General features: G+C 37.0%; 1 protein-coding gene across 1 annotated transcript in view; it reads left to right on the forward strand.

Annotated features, from left to right (window-relative positions):
* Positions 1–23,184, forward strand: part of SLC15A5 (solute carrier family 15 member 5) — a 90,777-nt gene that overhangs the window by 16,466 nt on the left and 51,127 nt on the right. The window contains exons 3-4 of the mRNA XM_032646771.1: positions 6,133–6,302; positions 15,182–15,402. Coding sequence (XP_032502662.1) covers positions 6,133–6,302; positions 15,182–15,402 — 391 coding nt within the window. The remainder of the gene's footprint in view (positions 1–6,132; positions 6,303–15,181; positions 15,403–23,184) is intronic.

Genomic DNA, 23,184 nt, shown 5'->3' on the forward strand with positions numbered 1-23,184 from the left:
GGCTCCGGACGCGGCACGTGGGACCCTCCTGGACCGGAGCACGAACCCGAGTCCACTGCATCAGCAGGCGGACTCTCAACCACTGCGCCACCAGGGAAGCCCTGTTTGAACTCTTAAAATTGTCCACTAAGGCTATGAAGACCCAGAAGTTTTTCTCCCCTCTTCAATACCTTCTCAAGTAGGTTGGAAAGCCCATTTCAAACTATTTCTCTTATAATCACTTAAAATAAGTGAAGCATGTCAAAATTGGTCAGTCTAAGAAGCGACAGAATATTTGAGTGACTTTAAAAACTATTACTAAATAAATTAAGGTGAATGTTTAAAATAAATAATCTCAAAAGGTTTTCTGAATTTTGCAGCAATAGGGTTTTTTCCCCCTTATTTGTATTCAACACCATAGAATCATGAAGACCAAAAAAAAAAAAATTACCACTTATATATACCCCCAATTATTTGCAGTTCCCAGTCTGTATTTAAAAGTAAACTAAAGAAACATATTTTTACTGCTGCTTTCAATATTCCTTAATCACTGGTATTTGTTTTGCTTTAGTGCTTTGCTCTCTGACTTTCTGTGTGAGAGGTGCTTTATATATTCAATTTGCTGGTAAGCTATGAGATGAAAGGAGTCTTAATGGTGAGTTTGAAGACTGTGGATTTTTATTTCTTTTATTTTTTTACAGTTGAGACATATACAGTTTCACCCTTAATTATCTATGGCTTGTCCTGTCCATGGATCAGCAAAGATTATATAAAACATGATTGTACTAGGTAATTCTTCCAGAAAATTACACAATCAAATAGGTTGGGTGGCATTTGTTAAAACACATTTAGTACTTTATGTGAAATCTCTCCCTATACAGAGAAATTCAGCACTATAATTCTTTGGTTTATAACTATATTTCACAAGATGTAAGTCTTGGAAGAATTGTAATTTTCCTTGACCCTCTTTAGAGCAATTCCGTTTACATCCCCCTGTGGTGTACTGAAGAGTCACACAGTGTCCTCTTGGATTTTTTCTCAGCAATACTTAGCATTTGAAAAAAGAGTTTCTTAAAGATGGAAAGGACCGTAACATTGCTCTGCAATTCCAGCCTCCCTTGGTTGTTACAGCCACAGTTCAAGTGTGCAGCTTGCAACTGCATGAAAGGATGACCTGAGGCTGAGCCTAGGGACTCTACCGCATTGTCCTAGAAAATTCTAACTTTGTACCCACGCTGCACTGTGATAAATAAATTGCTATCAGTGGATTACAGTCAATCAGCTTGCTCAGCATGGCCATGTTTGACATTTGATTACTTTTCTAGGTCAGTTATGGAGAGTGGATGTTCACGATTTTGAAAGGGGTGATCGCTTATTGGGTGCATACATATTCAAACGTAAATTGTACATTTTAAGCACATGCAGTTTATTGTATCTCACTTATATCTCAATAAAATTGTTTTAAAAAACAAGAGAAAAAGCAACAGTAATAAAGATAGTATGGTTTTGGCATAAGGATAGATTAGTAGAACAGAATTGAAATTCAGAAAAAAGAACCACGTTTATAAGGTCAATTGATTTTCAACAAAGGTGCCAAAAAATTCAATGGGGAAAGGATCATCTTTTCAATAAATTGTGCTAGAATAACTGGATATCAAATAGAAAAAGTTACTCATGACACCTGACTAGAAATTTAATTAAAAGCCAATCATTGACCTAACATAGAGATCTAAAGGCATAAAACTGCTTTTTAAAAAAGGAAAAAATACTTGTGACCTACATATAGGAAGTATTCTTTACATAGGACACAAGAAGCATGAACCAATTAAAAACAATGATGAAATTTATTAAAATTAAAAACGGTTGCTGTTATCAAAAGATTTAACTAAGAAAATGATGAGGCAAACCACAGATTGGGAGAAAACATTTGTTGAACATATATCTGACAAAAGACATGCAGCCTGAATATATAAAGAACTTTTACAAATCAATAATAGGAAGATAAACTACCCAGTTGAAAAATCATAGAGGAATTCAAGGACAGACCATGACAGTAGCCCCATTCCTTCCAGGTCCTCCTTTTTTTACATCTAAAAAACCCTGGACATAACACAACAAACAAACATAGGAAGATTCTGAAAGGTGGAAAGATAACAGACTCTAGCTAGAGATCTTGGAACTTGAGAGAGGAGAGCAATGAGTTTTCTGGGTTTTCTTTTTGCCAACAGTGGAGAAGCCTGGAACTGCCCACAGGCATGGTGGGGAGAGGGCAGCTCCAAGAAAAGCCTGCTGCCCTTAGGTAAAGTACCAGGGAAAGGGTAGCCTAACATAAAATATCTTTTTGATAATACCTGCCCTACTTCAGGCAAACACTGTGGAAAAACTGCCCCACCCTCCTACTCTGGCTCCATAGTTTCGCCAGGAAAGAGGAATCTAATGTACGTACACACACACGTGCACACACACACACCTACACACATACAAAGCAGGCGGGGACACTCTGATTCCCCAGCTTGAGTGGTATGTTGGTGGGACCAAGTAAGGAACTGGTCTTCAATCCTCTGCCCAGCAGAAGCAGGTCAGGCACCAATCCACCCTCCTGGGTAATGTCAGCTGAGCACAGCAAGGAGCCAATCCCCACCGTAAATCAGCAAGTGGAATTAGCAGAGTTAGGAGGCTGGTCTTCAATTAACAATCTAATTCCACATCCACTATTCCTCTCTTTCTTTCCCCACACTTAGCAGTACTCCCCTGAGGAATGAAGGAAGCAATCCTGGTTAAAATTCAACTCTTTACTTGTTCTATTACTGTACTTACAGAGCCAAACAGGTCTGGAGAAAAATGTAAAATCATGCTATGCTGGCACTAAATACATGGCCAACTTCAAGTGAACCCTTACCATCATCCTTCAGGTGTACAGTATGCAATCATTCTCTCTCCTCCTCCTTCATATGACTGTTTCTAACCTTTTCCTTTCTTCTCAAACCTTCAATATACCCTTCTCATAGCCAGTCTTACCTGTTCACTATGCTTCTTTTACTTAAAGGAAGAAAGAAAGAAAAAGAGAGAGAGAGAGAGAGAGAGAGAGAGAGAGAGAGAGAGAGAGAGAGAGAGAAGAAAGAAAGAAAGAAAGAAAGAAAGAAAGAAAGAAAGAAAGAAAGAAAAAGAAAGAAAGAAAGAAAGAAAGAAAGAAAGAAGAAAGAAAGAAAAAGAAAGAAAGGAGGGAGGGAGGAATGGAGGGAGGGAAGGAAGGAAGGAAAGAAGGGAGAGAGGGAGGGAGGGAGGGAGATGTATGGGAAATGCCACAGGATGACCCCCGGTGGGTCACACTCTTGGCAGATCCATGTCCCTGAGTATGGGAACAACCTGTGACCTGTCTCTACTGAATAGAACATGGAAAAGATGATAGGATATCACCCCCTCCTTATGTTATATGGCAAAGGTGAAGGGATTTTGCAATGTAATTAAGTTCTCTAATCAGTTGCTTTTGAGTTAATCAAAGGGGAGATTATCCTGGTATCCTGGGTGGGCCTGATCTAATTAGGTAAGCCCTTCATATTTTAGTGATAAGTGTTCTAATGTAGATCTATTAGTGTTTGTACAACTAAAACATGGACCAAAACTCATAAAACCATATTTTAAAAATTTTTATTTGATTTTAATTTTTATTTTACATTGGAGCATAGTTGATTAACAGTGTTGTGTTAGTTTCAGGTGTACAGCAAAGTGATTCGGTTATGCATATATATGTATCTATTCTTTTTCAAGTTCTTTTCCCATTTAGGTTATCACAGAATATTGAGCAGAGTTCCCTGTGCTATACAGGAGGTCCTTGTTGGTTATCTATTTTAAATATAGTAGTCCATAAAACCATATTTTTAAATGGGTAAATTTTATTATATTCAATATTACTTCAATAATTTTTTAAGCTAATGTTAATGAAATGGAATAGGACCCTTTGGTCCTTGTCCCCCATGTCCTCTGCCTGCCCTTTGTCTGTGGAAAAACTTTAGCCAAAGAATGAATTTAATCAGAGAAGTAAGAAAATGCAGAAGCAAAGAAAATCAGTCAAACAGGACAAAACAATAATCGTTTAGTCCCTAAGCATAGTCAAGGGCCTTTAGTTCCTTCTCAAGGGCTGTAGATAATATTCTAAGCCACATCCTGTGAGCTGTCTTGTAGATACTGAAACCTGTGCCAGGTGGAAGAAGTTAACTACACGATGACCAGACTGTAGCCGTGATATAAGCTGCCACAATTCCAAGAATTGGCCTCAAGGAAATGGGAACAAACTGACCCCGGAACTGAAGATTAACTGTACTTAGGACAATCAAGATGATGCTCGTCAGACCGCTGTATGACCAATTTCAAGATGACTGTCAGAACTAACTGTACTGTTTCTACATGTAGTCCCCTCCTTCCGCCAATAAGAGCTCTTGCCCACCGGCTGTCAGTGGAGGGGAGTAAGCCTTTGGACGGGAGTCCGCCCTCCCCCTGCCCCAGTTTCAGGCATCCAAATTAAAGCAAACTTTCCTTTCCACCAAACTTGCCTCTTTATTGGCTTTTGAGCGGTGAGCAGCCAGACCCCACTTTCAGTAGCTGTAAGACACCCCCTTTGCAATGGGACTCCAGCAGCAGAATTTAGACCCAGTGAAAGGTTGAGAAGTAGAGATTATTCCTCCAGAACTTGCAAACCGTACTACTGGGATAGGTACTTATTTTTAATATTGTTTCTTAGGAGGAGACACTGGAAGCTTTATTCAAATGACACTAATTTCTTTGGTTTACCCATGCCATGGTCTAGGTATAACCTGGGTATTCCTGAGTTTTCCCATACTTTGAAAAGTGGAATAAATAAGTTTCAACTCTTTAACCGTGTAATCTTTTCCAGGTTCATTAGGCATATTCAGTGAGGTATTATTTATGGCTTCTCTAGAGTCACAACAGAGTTGACTTGTTGCTGTAGAGACCATATGATTTGTAAAGCCTAAAATATTATCAGACGCTTTACAGAAAAGTTTGTCAACTTCTGCTTTAGAGAAAAGAGAACACATTCTTCCTATATCTATTCTAAATAGAAAGGAAACATAGATAATGAAACTGATAAGACATAGCTGATGTGTATGCGCTTATTAAGAAAGATAAAAACAGAAATGTAGATGGCTAACAGGCATATGAAAAGATGCTCAACATCGCTAATCATCAAGGAAATGCAAATCAAAACTACAATGAGATATCACCTCACACCTGTCAGAATGGCTATCATCAAACAGAACACAAATAAATGTTGGTGAGGGTGTGGAGAAAAGGGAACCCTTGTGCACTGCAGGTGGGAATGTAAGTTGGTACAGCCACTGTAGAAAACAGTATGGAGGTTTCTCAAAAAACGAAAAATAGAACTACCATATGACCCAGCAATCCCACTCCTGAGTATATACCTGAAAAAAAAAAAAAAAACCACTAATTTGAAAAGATTCATGTACCCCCATATTCATGGCAGCATTATTTACAGTTGTCAAGATATGGAAACAACCTAAGTGTCCATCAACAGAGGAATGAATAAGGGAGATGTGATACACACACACACACACACACACACACACACACACACACACACACACAATGGAATACTACTCAGCCATAAAAAAGAATGAAACTTTGCCATTTGCAGCAACATGGATGGACTTGGAGGGTGTTTTGTCAAGTGAAATAAGTCAGATACAGGAACACAAATACTGTATGATATCACTTATATGTAGAATCTAAAAAATACAGCAAACTAATGAATATGACAGAAAAGAAGCAGACTCACAGATATAGAGAACAAACTAGTGCTTGTGGGGTTGGGGGAATATAGGGGTAGGGGAGTGGGAGGTATAAACTACTGAGTGTAAGATAGGCTCAAGGATGAGTTGTACAAGTTGGGGAACATAGCCAATATTTTGCAATAACTATAAATGGAGAGTAACCTTTCAAGATTGTATAAAAAATTTTAAAATGAAATTTAAAAAAAGAAAGCTGATAAACATTTGCAAAATCTAGTTCGGCTAACATGCTGCTAAGTTGTAGCTTATATTTATTAAAATCATTAAAATTAGCAATTGTTATATTAAGTAACTCAATGGTAATTTTATTTTTGTTTTGGTATCCCAGGTTTTATTGGATCATGAGCCTAAATGCAACTGTTGTCTTTCTGGGACTGTCTTATATCCAGCACTCGGCGTCCTGGGCCCTGGTCTTACTTACTCCTTTTATGTCTACACTTATGGCTCTGATAACCCTTCGTATGATGCACTATAACCTGATTTATCAGCCAGGAAAATGTAAGCAAATCACACTTTACATTGGTTTATTTGGTTCTTATGGTTTTCTCAACACATCTTCTTCCTCTTGGATCCCCTATAACTTCTCTTTCAACTCAGAAAATTTGCAGAGTCTGTCAGTTATTATACTTGAGAGCAACAGATTCTTCAAGAATATCAATAATCTCTATCTTCTTTGATCAAATTGTTCCATGTTTGGGCAGTGAGGTACTCTTCATGCTGGGCCTGAGTCCTTCAGACAAGCCTGTGTTGTCTTTGAATGCTTCCTTGCTTTCTGGTATGCCAAGATATTCTATGGTCATCATTCTCTTCCCTGAACTTTGAATCATCTCTTTCTTAAAGAACTGTTTCCTTTTCTTGTATATATACTGGTATTTAGAGACTACAGTCTTGGTGATGGAGATGCTCATCGCTACTTAGTCCATCATGGTTTCTAGGTCTTTTCAATGCACAGACCTAGAAAATGTCCTTTTTTTTTCTCTAAGATAACATACATTTTGAACTATAGAATACCATAATCAAAAATGGAACTACAGGATTTTTACTTAAACTTGTCAAACTCAAGTCTTTTTCTACTTCTTCCTATGCCAAAATCCCAGTTCACAATGATTATTGACAGTCTCAAAATTCTTCTTAGTTGTTTTCTTTATGTTATAATCCCTGGGAATGTACACTAAGATGATTATGTTTTAAAGTCACTTGGTATAGTTCCTCTCTGTTTGGTTATGCCACTAACTTTAAATACAATTAAGTGCATCTGTTCCATTTGTGAGGTTAGTTTTTTTTTTAGTTGTTGATAGAGTGTAATATGATTCTTATTTTGTGTTAAGCACTTTACATCCTGTATCTCATTTAATACTGTATCAACAATAGGAAATAGTGTTAAAATTCACTTTTTGCATGTAAAGATTTAGACAATAGTTACTAAAATCTGGGCCCAGACCATTCCTAATAAATTGGGAAAAAGCACAGAATCTTAGTAGCTCTGAACCCACAAGTCTCCTATCCAAAGTATTTCTATATCATATTATGCTCAGTCTAGCCCACTCAAAGCTAAATGTGAAAACTGTTAAATAGCTCATATAACCCTGTCATAAGCATATATTGTTTAACATCCAGCACTGATCCCCCTTAAATCACAGTAACAATACTTCCTATATCTTTGAAGGACCCACAGGTCTTTGGAGACCTTATTGAGCTACACTGTGAAGCCTTGCCTGTTGGACTTTTTAATTACATATCTGCATACATCAGGTTTTTCTTTCTTCCAGTTTTAGTGAGATATAATTGGCATACAGCATTATATAAATTTAAAGTACACAACATAATGTGTTGTTATCCATGCACAACACTTATTGTTTATTTGTTTTGTCTTTTGTGTGGTTTTTGTTTGTAATCAAATGACTTCCATACGTTATGAAATGATCACCGCAAGTTTAGTGACGGTCCATGACCTCATACAGATACAAACTACAAGAAAAAAATTTAAAAAATGTTTTCCTTATGATGAGAACTCTTAGGATTGACTCTCTTAACAACTTTCGTCTATAACATACAGTTGTGTTCATTATATTAATCATGCTGTACATTACATCCCTTGTACTTATTTATCTTATAACTGGAAGTTTATACCTTTTGACCGTTTCTGTCACCATACAAAGATATTACATTGCTACTGACTACATTGTCCACACTGTATATTTCATCCCTGTGACTCATTTATTTTGTAACTGGAAGTTTATACCTCTTAATTTCCTTCATCTATTTCATTCATCCTTTAAAAATCCTGAGGTATTTTTAAATTTTGAAAATTTTAAATACTTGGAAGCATTTAAAAATTTTTTTTTTGTTTTAAATCTTAAATAATTTTATGGATCTAAAATTCATGTACAAACAAGGTCTACTTATATTCCTATATCCCCTCTATTCCTTTAGGTGTCCATTTACATATTTTTAAAGAATCATCCTTTCATTTTTTAAATAAAGGAAAATACTAAAATTGTATATATGTGTATGTATCTCTATGTATATGTATGTATTTCCCCCCTTCTCCTATAAACAGTAGCATTTTATTCACACTTTTCTCACCTGCTTTTTTCATTTAATATAACCTAGGAATTGCTTCATAACTGTATATAACAATATTCCTCATTCTTTTTCTAGCTGGATAGTACTCCATTGTTTATTTTACCAGTCTTATATTGATGGATGTTTGGTTCATTTCTTTACTTCTGCCACATTAAATAGGTTCTAAAGAATAGCTTGGTGCATACCTCTCTTAGCATTTTTTCCCCAGCAGATCTTTAGGATAGATTCCTACAAATTGGATTACTAAATCAAAAAGTAAATCCACAGATAATTTTGCTATATATCGCCAAATTCCCTTCTGTAGTGGTTGTACCATATTGTATTTCCACCAAAAATGTATGACAATGACTATTTCCCTACAATCTCTCCAATTTTTTTCAATTTTTAGATTTCTATACACTGAAGATATTAATTCTTTGTTTACGATAAAAGTTGCGAATATTATTCCCATTTGTCATATATCTTTTAATTTTGCTTCTTGTGTTGTTATCCATGCACAACACTTATTGTTTATTTGTTTTGTCTTTTGTGTGGTTTTTGTTTGTAATCAAATTTATCAGTCTTCTCCCGTATTGCTTCTAGATTTTGATTCATGGTGAAAAAGTTTTCCTCATTCCCAGATTATAAAGGAATTCATTCATATTTTCTTTTGGTATATATATATATATATATATATATATACCTTTACATCTGTGACCCATTTGGAAATTATATTAGAATAAGTTTTATGAGTGAACTCAATTTTATCTTTTTCCCATATGACTGTCACATTATCCAACCTCACTCATTAAAAAGTCTGTATTTTCCCCACTAATCTGAGATGCCACCTCCCTTGTATATGGCCACTTGCATTTCTAAAGTTTCTATTCTGTCCCTTTGGTTAGTCAGTCTACCTGTATTCATATTCATCTATTTTGTTTAACTCTGACCTTAATTTCTAAATAACACATTTTACTTTTAGTAGTACTTTGACTGCTACCACTGTTTCTACCACTTACCTATACAACTACCAGTAACAGCAGTGCAATAAGTTATATTTTTAAAAATTCACTGTTGTTACTTCATTTCTCCACATACCAGTGAGGTAGGCAAGAAGGGCCCCATATTTCCTTTTACAGACTAGACTCCATGTCCTATGCCCCTGCTCCTGTACCATCCTGAGCTATTTTTTTTTTTTGCGGTACGCGGGCCTCTCACTGTTGTGGCCTCTCCCGTTGCGGAGCACAGGTTCCAGACGCGCAGGCTCAGCGGCCATGGCTCACAGGCCCAGTCGCTCCACAGCATGTGGGATCTTTCCGGACCGGGGCACGAACCCGTGTCCCCTGCATCGGCAGGCGGACTCTCAACCACTGCGCCACCAGGGAAGCCCTCTGAGCTATCTTTACCATTTCACCTACCGTGTTGTGCTGAACTATTTCTGAATATAGTTAGAAATTCCTGTGTTGTGTACATACTTGGAATATGGTAAATGCTCAGTGTTTGTTATTGTTAAACTGAGTACAAAAAATGAGACATACTCGAATTAAATGACTTGCCCAAGATGTCACAGGCAGTGGCTGAAGTGGAACCAGAACCCAGGCCTACCCTTTCTCAGGCTAGAGCTCGTTTTATTACACCACATACTGAAGCAGTGAAACAGGGAAAACATCATCCCCAGAAGCCTCTGCCTTGTTCCTCAGAGCTCTGTGCTCTGTGGATCACAGCCAGGCAGTACACAGCCTCCTGGTAGTCTGTGGAATGGGTTCATTATGCAAAAACGGTCTGGGAGATCCTCTCTGTCAGCCCCAAAAAGGCAAAAAAGAGGAAACTGTAAAGGAAGTATAAACTTTTATCAAAAGACCGCTTTGACGTATTCTAAAGTGTGTAATTATCAAATAATTCTGATTTTTTGTGACTAATTATGTATACATAATTTTCATATTCGAATTTTCTAAATAACTATTTGGCATCCAACCATTTGCTTCCTAATCTCCTATTTGAAAATATATTCATCTGAATAAAGAACTACAATTCTTCAAGTCATACAAATCTATCTGAACACCTCTGTTTACTGCCAGCCTACTCTAGTCCATATGTTACATATTTTAACATGTGATAAGGTAACCTTCCTTTGGACATTTACAAGAAAGAAACTGTATTAGCTGCTAGTAAAATTATAATATAAAATGTTCACCCGTGGTTTACTTTACACAATACTATATCAAATGAATATTTTGGAGTTGTTTTGCTTTGTTTTGTTTTCTATTTCCAAGTTATACGATCACCCAATTATGATGAAGTAAAACTCTGTCTTGCCTCTAGAAAAGTATATAATCCTTATTTTGGCTTCTTCCTCTCTGATGACTAAATTGGAACTTCCTCAAAGCTGTAATTCAAAGCCATAGGTGACCTTAAAGAAATGATTTTTTATATGCTACCTTTTATTTTAAGGTAACTTTTCAAATGTGGACCGTGCGTTCCATTATGTTTAGCTGTCAAGCATGGCCTTCATTTGCATTTCTTCCCACTGCTGTAATTTTGAGAACTGGCAGGTGACCAAAGAAGAAAAAAATGTGCATCTACCATCTACAGTGCAATGTAGGCTTTTTAAATTATAATTAGGTAGCATAGATATTCATGATTAGATCAAGGTCAGAGGAGCAGAACGTCAGAGCTAAGAACTTAAAGGTACAAAGAATAGAAATATTGCTTTCTAAAGTTTTTCTTTTTTAAATAGTAATGGCTACAATCTTTAAGTTTTTCAACAAAGCATTTAAAATAGCTCATCTGTTTTATTTTAAAATGTGCACGCCTGGTGTGTTTGCCATGCACGTTTAAACTGGAGCTTGAAGTTTCGGTTGCATTTTCACTTCAGGTTTTTTTTTCAGCTTCCCATTTCTGCTCCTGGTGCAGAAAACCAATCTGGGGATTATAATGACAATGGATTTTTCTTTTTAAGGCTGAGTCTACAAGACACACAAAATTATTTGTACAGAAGGCATGAGTTTTCTATTAAGTCTAATAGATTAATCCAGGAAGGTGGTGTGATGTTTAGATGTAGAGGTTTTCACGGGGACATCCCTCCTAACACTCGGGATAACTACCTTTGGATGGGACAATGGGCGCTCCCTTTGGGTAGACAGATTACCATATAGCTCCTTTTCTTGACCGCTCTAACTTACTGGCTCCCTCTCAGTCCATCTGATCAATTTAGGTTTATTACTTCCTCTTGTCTCTTGACTTACAACCCATGTAGTTCATTGTCCGCTCTCGGGTACCTTTTCTCCTCTCACAGTCTCCTAATGGGGAGCCCTCCAATTTATTCTAGGGACCCCACTCTTCTCACCCTCTTTCCTTAAGTAACCTCTAGTCCCACAGCTTTTAATGCCAACTATACACCAAACGCTCAATTTCATTTGACCTCTCTCCTCACCTTGAAACTCATATATCCGACTTCCTATTCAACATTTTGATTTTGTTACCTAGCAGTCATCTCAAATTTAACCTGACCAAAACTCAACTCTTGATTCACCCAACTGCAAACGGATTCCATTCTTGTCTTCTCCATCTTCATGTAAGTCACCGAAACCCAGTGGTTTAAGGGGAAGGAAAGTAGCATCCTCAAATCTTCTCATTTCTTCAACCTCTCCCCACATTGGAAGATCCTATTGATTCTCTAGCAACACATCCCATTCTGTTCACTTCTCTTCTTGCTGTTTTATGTCCAAGTCATCACGACTTCTTACCTGTATTCCAGCTTCCTCTCTTGTTCCTTAAAATCCATTATGCATACAACTACTAGAGTTCCAGAGTAACTTTTTTAAAATATACATATGTCCACTCTGCATAAAATTTCTTAATGGTTTCCCATAACATGGAGAATAAACTCCAAGCTCCTTACTTTTGGCCTGTAAAGTCTGACCCTGATCAAATCTTAGACCTCATCTCCTTCCAACATTCTACCTGAGCTACTGCCTCATTGGCCTTTCCTGTTCCTGAGCTTCTCCCTTCTCGTTTCTACTTCATGACATGCCTGATATATGCTTCCTCCAGGTCTTTTTGCCTATTTCCAGTCTATTCAATCCTCAGTTCAAATTTCAACTCTTTAGGTGTCCTCTACACCCTACCCACAATCAGTCTCTATCTTATCACCTCATTTTGTTTTCATCATTGAACTCACCTAATATTTCCCTGCTTGTTTAGTGTCTTCTCAGGGATCTCTACATCTTGTTCACTACTATATTGTTAAGGCCTAGAAAAGTCCCTGACACATAGTAGGTACGTACTAAATATGTTAAATGAATGAATGATTGCATTCACATTTGTTTGGCATCAATTATGCACACTTGGAGGGCTAAAATTTTAGACCTCATTCATACCTAATCATTTCTTGTTCTTAACCATTTTGTTTTTGCTGCTTCATATCACCATATCAGGTACAAATTTACTTGTTTAAATAAATTAGTTTTTCAAAGTGTGTATTCAAGGCAGTGCTACTCAAAACTTGGTCCATGGGGTGGTGTGCAACACAGAAGATAAAGACACTGAGAGAAAACATGTGGAAATATTATGGAAAGTTACCTCATATGTCTGTTGAATCTAATAATCAAAAGATCAGGTTTTATATTTTGTATCTTTGTTTTTATTTTATATTTTAGGTATTCCATTTTATCGTATTTCACAAATGTATTGACCATGATAGTTGAGAATTTTTTTTAAAAAACTTATCTTTTAACACAGCTAGTTTCAGAAGCGCTAATCCGAACTACCTTTGATATGATATTACCTACCGTGATAGTGGTATTTAACTACTTAATAAGACTGGAGGTATCAATTTATCATGCATAAAAGCAGATCCAAATTTATCTTGTGACAAAGAGCGATTTGTTTATATGGAAAAGAACTAGTGAGTTTAAAACATATTACATTCAATAAAGTCCTGAATTTAAAACATAGGAAGGAAATCGGGGAGAATACCTCTTGAAATAACCCTTCATCCTGAAAATAGTTATTGTTTAATAATGAAGTCTTTTTGAAAGCACAGAGTAAGTCGGATCAATGCCAGTAATGACCCTCCTGTCTACGTGGTATTGTTTCACAAGAGTTGAGCAGAGAACAGGTTGATGAGCAACAGAGATAAGACGAGAAGGAAATGTCAGGAAGTTAAGCCTCCTAGCCCAGACCTGTTCAAATTCAGTCTCTAGACTGTTCATCAAGACATTCTCAGTTTTCATCTTACCAAAATCTTAAGTAAACTAATTGAAACAACTGGAAATAGTCTCCTAATAGAGAAGTTCTTTCTCCAATAGTAAAGAGATGTCCCAATGACTTCCTTGTTAAGAGACACAGACCTTGGTCACTCACAGGTGCTTCTGTTCTCTTGGCCTTCTCAGTTCTGGTCTGGCCACAGTGACTAAGAGGCAGTAGTAACTGTAGATATGAGCCTATCTCCTGCCAGAAATTATCCCGACCTACTTCCACTTGACCTCAACGCACTTCACAGAGGCCTCTGCTGTAATCACTCTTGGTCACTACCAATTTGGGCTGGATTGGATTCAGTGACTTAGAGGTGAAAGGCTCCATATTCCACTACCAGGCTCTCAACTTCCTCAATTAATCAAAGACTGACATAATAGGTCTATTACAACTCTTAAAGAAAAGACCAGATCAAATCACTATCATCACTCTATAACCATAAAAAGAAATATTAATAAATACCCTTTATTTAAATATAAAAACCAATACTCTTTGGCATTTAAATGAACTTGGTTAGAAGGCATTTCACCTAGCATTTTACTATAGGAAACTTGAACATAATTAAAATGATGATCAAACTATTATCTGAGTTTCTACAGCAGCTTTCTTTGGAGAAACTCCAACATTTTTATATTTACTTTATCATTTATCCTGCAACCATGGTTTGGTGTCTTGGTAATTTGTGAAAGGGTTTATCTGGTCAAAAGGAGTGCTATGAAAAGTTGTATCATGATGGCACAGCTGAACTGCTAACCAAACCGGGATCTCTTATCTGTCATTGTATCAGGAAGTCCTAATGGAGTCAAAGAAAAGGTGAAATCTGAAAGATCATAAAAGAAGCAACGATGAGATTGCAAATCACTAGCAGTAAGTGATTGCAAACATCTAAAGCAATAAAATACTTCTGATGCTAAAGCAACAGCCATATAAACCCAGAGGAAACTACTAGAAAAGTCAAAAGCCAACTAATCTAATCTGAACTTTTAGTGACACTATCAACATATATAAAGTCATTTGAAGAGTTCAAAGTTTAACCTTATGTCTGAAATTCAAGGATAAAGTCAAAGCAGAGAAAATATTTCCTTTCATCTACATGTCAAAATAAGAGACCGCCTCCTACCTAACAAGGAAAGTGCGGATTATTTATATGGCAATTTATATTAAAAAATAGTACTAGTTCTTTGTGTTAAGGCTGTAAATGAAACTTCAGGTTGTCTTATTCATTAATGTGTTCAAGTTAGAGGCTTCTGAGAGATTCTGAAATCTTTTACTTTGGTGCTTTATTTTGTCACCTTTCTTCCCTTTTTAATATGCTTCCACTGATCTTAGCTTTTCCATTTTTTACATCATCTGTCAGGCACCACCTTGGGCTGGTCACCAGGATGCCAGAACCCTTGTCAGAAGCTTACTCCTTTGAATTCAACCACTTGGGTGCTAAAATCTTCTCAGTCACTTTACTGCCTTTCATCCTTACAATTGCCATCTTTCTGATTGACATTTTGGAAACTTGAAGAACAGTTCCTTTACTAATATGTAATATTTCCAATTGCTTGCAGGTTGCTCCCTCCTGACAACCTTTGGGGTGTTTGTTAATGCACTAAAAACATGCTGTCTGCAGTACTGCCACCTTGGCAGAGGTGTGACAAGCTGGTTAGACCATGCCAAGGAAAAAAATGGCGGCTGCTACAGTGAGCTCCATGTGGAAGACACAAAATTTTTCTTCACCCTTCTCTCTCTCTTCATTTTTCAGCTCCTCTACAGAATGTGCCTTATGCAGGTGAGGAAAGGTAATTAATACTACCCCTAGCAACAACCAAATGACTGCATGTTAACATAACAAGTGAACATTTCTTTTCACCCCAACAAGTGCTTCCCATATACTTCATTAGGCTGTTATCATATAAGTACATTACAGGCTCTAATTTTAAAAGCTAAGTGGGGTCAGACAGAGGCATACCTGAGGAGGACCTGGGTGTAATGTTTCTCCTATAGAACTACGAATGTCTGTCAGTAGGTGCAGACAATACTTCAAAGAATTTGTCATAAGGCCTAAGAGTAATGCACAAATATGAGATCTAAGGATAATTACCCAACTACTCCCTTCCAAAGGTTTTGCCTTCCTCCTTGACCAAGCCTTTAAAAACTGGTACTAACAAGTAGCTAAAATGGCTGATTTGAGTACCACCCCCCACTGTACTCTTAAGTATAAATACTAATCAGCAAACGATTCTTTCCCTACCAATTCTTAGTTCCCTTGGTGAATCAGTCCCTATGCTATGAGGAAATCAAGGGGAAAATACTAAGTCCAAAGTACTGTTTGTAAGTATATGTGATTTTGATACAATTTTAATGTAGTAATGGTCAAAGAGTCACTTACTTATGAAGAAATATAAATGATTATAAAAGTCTTTGAAGAAATTTGGGACTCTGCATTACTAACCTCTACCTTGGAATTAGATGGCTAATGAGTGAGCTATATTCTTAAATCATAGAATAATAGAGCTGGGAAAAAACTTAGAGGTTAACTTATTCAACTACTTCATTTGTTGAAGAGGAAACTGAGGCTCAGAAAAATTAAGTGATTTTGAAGGGGACAAGGAGGTCATACAGTGAATAGTAGTGAAGGAAAAGCAGAATCTACCTTCTTATTCTTAGTACATTGAGAATTAGTACATCTTATTCTTAGCTTCTCTAAACCAGGGGTCAGCAAATTATTACCTGCAGGCCAAATCAGCCCACTGCCTTTTTCATATGTCCTGCAAGGTAAGAAGGTTTTTATATTTTTCTATGGTTTAAAAAAATCAAAAGAAGAAAAATGTTTTGTAGCAAAAGACAATTATATGAAATTCAAAATTCAGTGTCCGTACCCACAGACATAGAAAACAAATTTATGATTACCAAAGGGGAAGGTGGGGGGTGGGGAGGATAAATTAGGAGTTTGGTATACACACTACTATATATAAAATAGGTAACCAACAAGGACCTACTGTATAGCACAAGGAACTATACTCAATATTTTGTAATAGCTTTAAGGGAAAAGAATCCAAAAAAGAATATATATATATATATATATATATATATACACACACATATATATATGAATCACTTTGTGGCACACCTGAAACTAACACAACAATGTAAATCAACTATACTTCAATTAAAAAAAAGAAAGTAGCCCGTGCACAGCAACAAAGACCCAGTGCAGCCAGAAATAAATAAAATTAAATTCAAAAAAAAAAAGGAAGAAAGTACAATTGTTAGAAAAGGATAAGTATAGAACTTCTGTTTGGTTAGAAGGATCCTGTCCTTCTAACCAAACAGAATAAAAACTTCTTCTTTAAAAGAAAAAAAATTCAGAATCCATAAATAAACTTTTATTGGAACACAACCACTCCTGTTTGTTTGTCATAGTATGTCTGCTTATGCATGAAAACAGCAGAGCTGAGTACTTGCAACAGAATCCACATGTGGAAATATTGTTTATCTGGCCTTTTACACAAAAGTTTGCTGACCCTTGTTCTAAACAATGCATGAAAGCTAGGCTGACTTAGCAGATTCAACCTCTCTCTTGACTCCACAATAGTAGATGGAACAAAAACACAAAATTACTACCTGTATATATGTCATTAATAGCATGAAAACACACTCCCTCTTGCAAGAGCATCAGAATCACAACTAACTGCTGAGTAATCATCAACAGGAAGACACTGGGACTCACCAATAAAGATACCCCACATCCAAAGATAAAGGAGAAGTCTCAATGAGATGGTAGGAGGGGCTCAATCACAATAAGATCAAATCCCATAACTGCTGGGTGGGTGACTCACAAACTGGAGAACACTTATACCACAGAAGTCCACCCGCTGGAGTGAAGGTTCTGAGCCCCACATCAGGCTTCCCAACCTGGGGGTCTGGCAACAGGAAGAATTCCCAGAGAATCAGACTTTGAAGGCTAGTGGGATTTGATGGCAGGACTTTCACAGGACTAGGGGAAACAGAGGTTCCACTCTTGGAGGGCACACACAAAATAGTGTGTGCATCAGGACCCAGGGGGAAGGAGCAGTGACCCCATAGGAGACTGAACCAGACCTACCTGCTAGTGTTGGATGGTCTCCTGAAGAGGCGGGGGTGGCTGTGACTAACTGAGGGGACAGGGACACCGGCAGCAGAAGTTCTGGGACGTACTCCTTGGCGTGAGCCCTCCCAGAGTCCACCATTAGCCCCACCAAAGAAACTGTAAGCCTGAGTGCCGGGTTGCCTCAGGCCAAACAACCAACAGGGAGTGAACTCAGCCCCACCCATCAGCAGACAAGTGGATTAAAGTTTTACTGAGCTCTGCCCACCACAGCAACACCCAGGTATACCCACCACCAATCCCTCCAGTCAGGAAGCTTGCACAAGCCTCTTAGATAGACTCATCCACCAGAGGGCAGAGAGCAGAAGCATGAAAAACTACAGTCCTGAAACCTGTGGAACAAAAACCACATTCACAGAAAGATAGACAAAATGAAAAGGCAGAGGACTATGTACAAGATGAAGGAACATGATAAAACCCCAGAAAAACAACTAAATAAAGTGGAGACAGGCAAATGTTAAGAAAAAGAATTCAGAATAATGATAGTGAAGATGATCCAGGACTTCAGAAAAAGAATGGAGGCAAAGATCGAGAAGATGCAAGAAATGTTTAACAAAGACCTAGAAGAATTAAAGAACAAACATCTAGAAGAATTAAAGAACAAACAAACAGAAATGAACAATACAATAACTGAATTGAAAAATACACTGGAAGGAATCAATAGCAGAATAACTGAGGCAGAAGAATGGATAAGTGACCTGGAAGACAGAATGGTAGAATTCACTGCTGCCGAACAGAATAAAGAAAAAAGAATGAAAGAAATTAAGACAGCCTAAGAGACCTCTGGGACAACATTAAACACAACAACATTCGCATTATAGGGGTCCCAGAAGGAGAAGAGAGAGAGAAAGGACCCAAGAAAATGTTTGAAGAGATTATAGTCGAAAATTTCCCTAACATGGGAAAGGAAATAGCCACCCAAGTCCAGGATGTGCAAAGAGTCCCAGGCAGGATAAACCCAAGGAGAAACATGCCGAAACACACAGTAATCAAATTGACAAAAGTTAAAGATGAAGAAAAATTATTAAAAGAAACAAGAGAAAAACGACAAATACAAGGGAACTCCCATAAGGTTAAGAGCTGATTTCTCAGCAGAAACTCTACAAGCCAGGAGACAGTGGCACGATATACTTAAAGTGATGAAAGGGAAGAACCTACAACCAAGATTACTCTACCCCGCAAGGATCTCATTCAGATTCCACTGAGAAATCAGAAGCTTTACAGACAAGCAAAAGCTAAGAAAATTCAGCACCACCAAACCACCTCTACAACAAATGCTAAAGGAATGTCTCTAAATGGGAAACACAAGAGAAGAAAAGGACCTACAAAAACAAACCCAAAACAGTTAAGAAAATGGTAATAGGAACATACATATCAATAATTACCTTAAATGTGAATGGATTAAGTGCTCCAACCAAAAGACACAGGCTTGCTTAATGGATACAAAAACAAGATCCATATACAAGCTGTCTACAAGAGGCCCACTTTAGACCTAGGGACACATACAGACTGAAAGTGAGGGGGTGGAAAAAGATATTCCATGCAATTGGAAATCAAAAGAAAGCTGGAGTAGCAATACTAATATCAGATAAAATAGACTTTAAAATAAAGAATGTTACAAGAGGCATGCAAGGACACTACATAATGATCAAGGGATCAATCCAAGAAGAAGATATACCAATTATAAATATATATACACCCAACGTAGGAGCACCTCAATACATAAGGCAAATGCTAACAGCTCTAAAAGAGGAAATCGACAGTAACACAATAATAGTGGGGGACTTTAACACCTCACTTACACCAATGGACAGATCATCCAAACAGAAAATGAATAAGGAAACACAAGCGTTAAATGACACAATAGACCAGATAGATTTAATTGATATTTATAGGACATTCCATCCAAAAACAGCAGATTACACTTTTTTCTCAAGTGCCCACGGAACATTCTCCAGGATTGATCACATCTTGGGTCACAAATCAAGCCTCGGTAAATTTAAGAAAACTGAAATCATATCAAGCATCTTTTCGGACCACAACACTATGAGATTAGAAATCAGTTACAGGGGAAAAAATGTAAAAAACACAAAAACATGGAGGCTAAACAATGTGTTACTAAATAACCAAGAGATCAGTGAAGAAATCAAAGAAGAAATCAGAAAATACCTAGAGACAAATGACATTGAAAACATGATGATCCAAAACCTATGGGATGCAGCAAAAGCAGTTCTAAGAGGGAAGTTTACAGCAATACAATCCTACCTCAAGAAACAAGAAAAATCTCAAATAAACAATCAAACCTTACACCTAAAGGAACTAGAGAAAGAAAAACAAAGAAAACCCAAAGTTAGCAGAAGGTAAGAAATCATAAAGATCAGAGCAGAAATAAATGAAATAGAAATGAAGAAAACAATAGCAAAGATCAATAAAACTAAAAGTTTGTTCTTTGAGAAGATAAACAAAATTCATAAACCTTTAGCCAGGCTCATCAAGAAAAAGAGGAAGAGGACTCAAATCAATAAAATTAGAAATGAAAAAGAAGTTACAATGGACACCACAGAAATATAAAGCATCATGAGAGACTACTACAAGCAACTCTGTGCTAATAAAATGGACAACCTGGAAGAAATGGACACAGTCTTATAAAGGTATAACCTTCCAAGACTGAACCAAGAAGAAACAGAAAATATAACAGACCAATCACAAGTAATGAAGTTGAAACTGTGATTAAAAATCTTCCAACAAACAAAAGTCCAGGACCCCGATGGCTTCACAGGTGAATTCTATCAAACATTTAGAGAAGAGCTAGCACCCATCCTTCTCAAACTCTTCTAAAAGATTGCAGAGAAAGGAACACTCCCAAACTCATTCTATAAGGCCACCACCACCCTGATAACAAAATCAGACAAAGATACTACAAAAAAAGAAAATTACAGACCTATATCACTGATGAATATAGATGCAAAAATCCTCAACAAAATACTAGCAAACAGAATCCAACAACACGTTAAAAGGATCACACACCATGATTAAGTGTGATTTATCCCAGGGATGCAAGGATTCTTCAATATACACAAATCAATCAATGTGGTACACCATATTAACAAATTGAAGAATAAAAACCATATGATCATCTCAATAGATGCAGAAAAAGCTTTTGACAAAATTCAACACCCATTTATGATAAAAACTCTCCAGAAAGTGGGCATAGAGGGAACCTACCTCCGCATAATAACCATATATGACAAATCATAAAAGACAAACCCACAGCAAACATCACTCTCAATGGTGAAAAACTGAAAGCATTCCCTCTAAGATCAGGAACAAGACAAGGATGTCCACACTTGCCACTATTATTCAACACAGTTTTGGAAGTCATAGCCACGGCAATCACAAAAGAAAAGGAAATGAAAGGAATACAAATTGGAAAAGAAGAAGTAAAACTGTCACTGTTTGCACATGACATAACAGTATACATAGATAAGCCTAAAGATGTGAGCAGAAATTACTAGAGGTAATCAATGAATTTTGTAAAGTTGCAGGATACAAAATTAGTGCACAGAAATCTCTTGCATTCCTGTACACTAACAATGAAAGATCAGAAAGAGAAATTAAGGAAACAATCCCATTCACCATTACAACAAAAAGAATAAAATACCTAGGAATAAACATACGTAAGGAGGTAAAATACCTGTACTCAGAAAAACTGTAAGACACTGATGAAACAAATCAAAGATGACACAGATGGAGAGATATACCATGTTCTTGGATTGGAAGAGTCAATATCATGAAAATGACTATACTACCCAAAGCAATCTACAGATTCAGTGCAATCCCTAGGAAATTACCAGTGACATTTTTTATAGAACTAAAACAAACAATCTTAAATTTTGTATGGAGACACAAAAGAACCCAAATATCCAAAGCAATCTTGAGGGGAAAAAATGGAGCTGGAGGAATCAGAGTCCCTGACTTCAGACTATACTATAAAGCTACAGTAATCAAGACAATATGGTACCAGCACAAAAACTGAAATATAAATCAATGGAACAGGATAGAAAGCCCAGAGATAAACCCACGCACCTGTGGTCAACTAGTCTATGACAAAGGAGGCAAGGATACACAGTGGAGAAAAGACAGCCTCTTCAGTAAGTGCTACTGGAAAAACTGGACAGCTACATGTAAAAGAATGAAATTAGAACACTCCCTAACACCATACACAAAAATAAACTCAAAATGGATTAACAACCTAAATGTAAGACAGGACACTATAAAATTCTTAGAGGAAAACATAGGAAGAACACTCTTTGACATTAATCACAGCAAGATCTTTTTTGACCCACCTCCTAGAGTAATGGAAATAAAAACGAAAATTAAAAAATGGGCCTAATGAAACTTAAAAGTTTTTGCACAGCAAAGGCAACTGTATACAAGATGAAAAGACAACCCTCAGTATAGGAGAAAATATTTGCAAAGGAATGAATGGACAAAGGATTAATCTCCAAATATATAAACAGCTAATGCAGCTCAATATTAAAACAAACAACCCAATCAAAAAATGGGCAGAAGAAGACCTAAATAGACATTTCTCCAAGGAAGACATACAAATGGCCAAGAGGCACATGAAAAGCTGCTCAACATCACTAATTATTAGAGAAATGCAAATCAAAACTACCATGAGGTATCACCTCACACCAGTTAGAATGGGCATCATCAGAAAATCTACAAACAACAAATGCTGGAGAGGGTGTGGAGAAAAGGGAATCCTCTTGCACTGTTGGTGGGAATGTAAATTGATACAGCCACTATGGAGAACAGTATGGAGGTTCCTTAAAAAACTAAAAATAGAACTACCATATGACCCAGCAATCCCACTACTGGGCATATACCCAGAGAAAACTATTATTCAAAAAGACACATGCACCCCAATGTTCATTGAAGCACTACTTACAAGAGCCAGGTCATGGAAGCAACCTAAGTGTCCATCAACAGACGAATGGATAAAGAAGATGTGGTACATATATACAATGGAATATTACTCAGCCATGAAAAGGAACGAAATTGGGTAATTTGTAGAGACATGGATGGATCTAGAGACTGTCATACAGGGTGAAGTAAGTCAGAAAGAGAAAAACAAATATTGTATATTAACGCATACATGTGGAATCTAGAAAAATGGTACAGATGAACCGGTTTGCAAGGTAGAAATAGAGACACAGATGTAGAGGACAAACATACGAAATCAAGGGGGGAAAGCGGTGGGGTGGTGGTGGTGGTGGTGGTGTGATGAACTGGGAGATTGGGATTGACATGTAGACACTGATGTGTATAAAACTGATGACTAATAAGAACCTGCTGTATAAAAAAAAATAAAAATCTAGAGGGGCTACATCCAAGATTCTGAAAGAAACTGGGGATGTG

Source organism: Phocoena sinus, chromosome 10 (genome assembly GCF_008692025.1).
Source record: "Phocoena sinus isolate mPhoSin1 chromosome 10, mPhoSin1.pri, whole genome shotgun sequence".
Lineage (NCBI taxonomy): Eukaryota > Metazoa > Chordata > Mammalia > Artiodactyla > Phocoenidae > Phocoena > Phocoena sinus.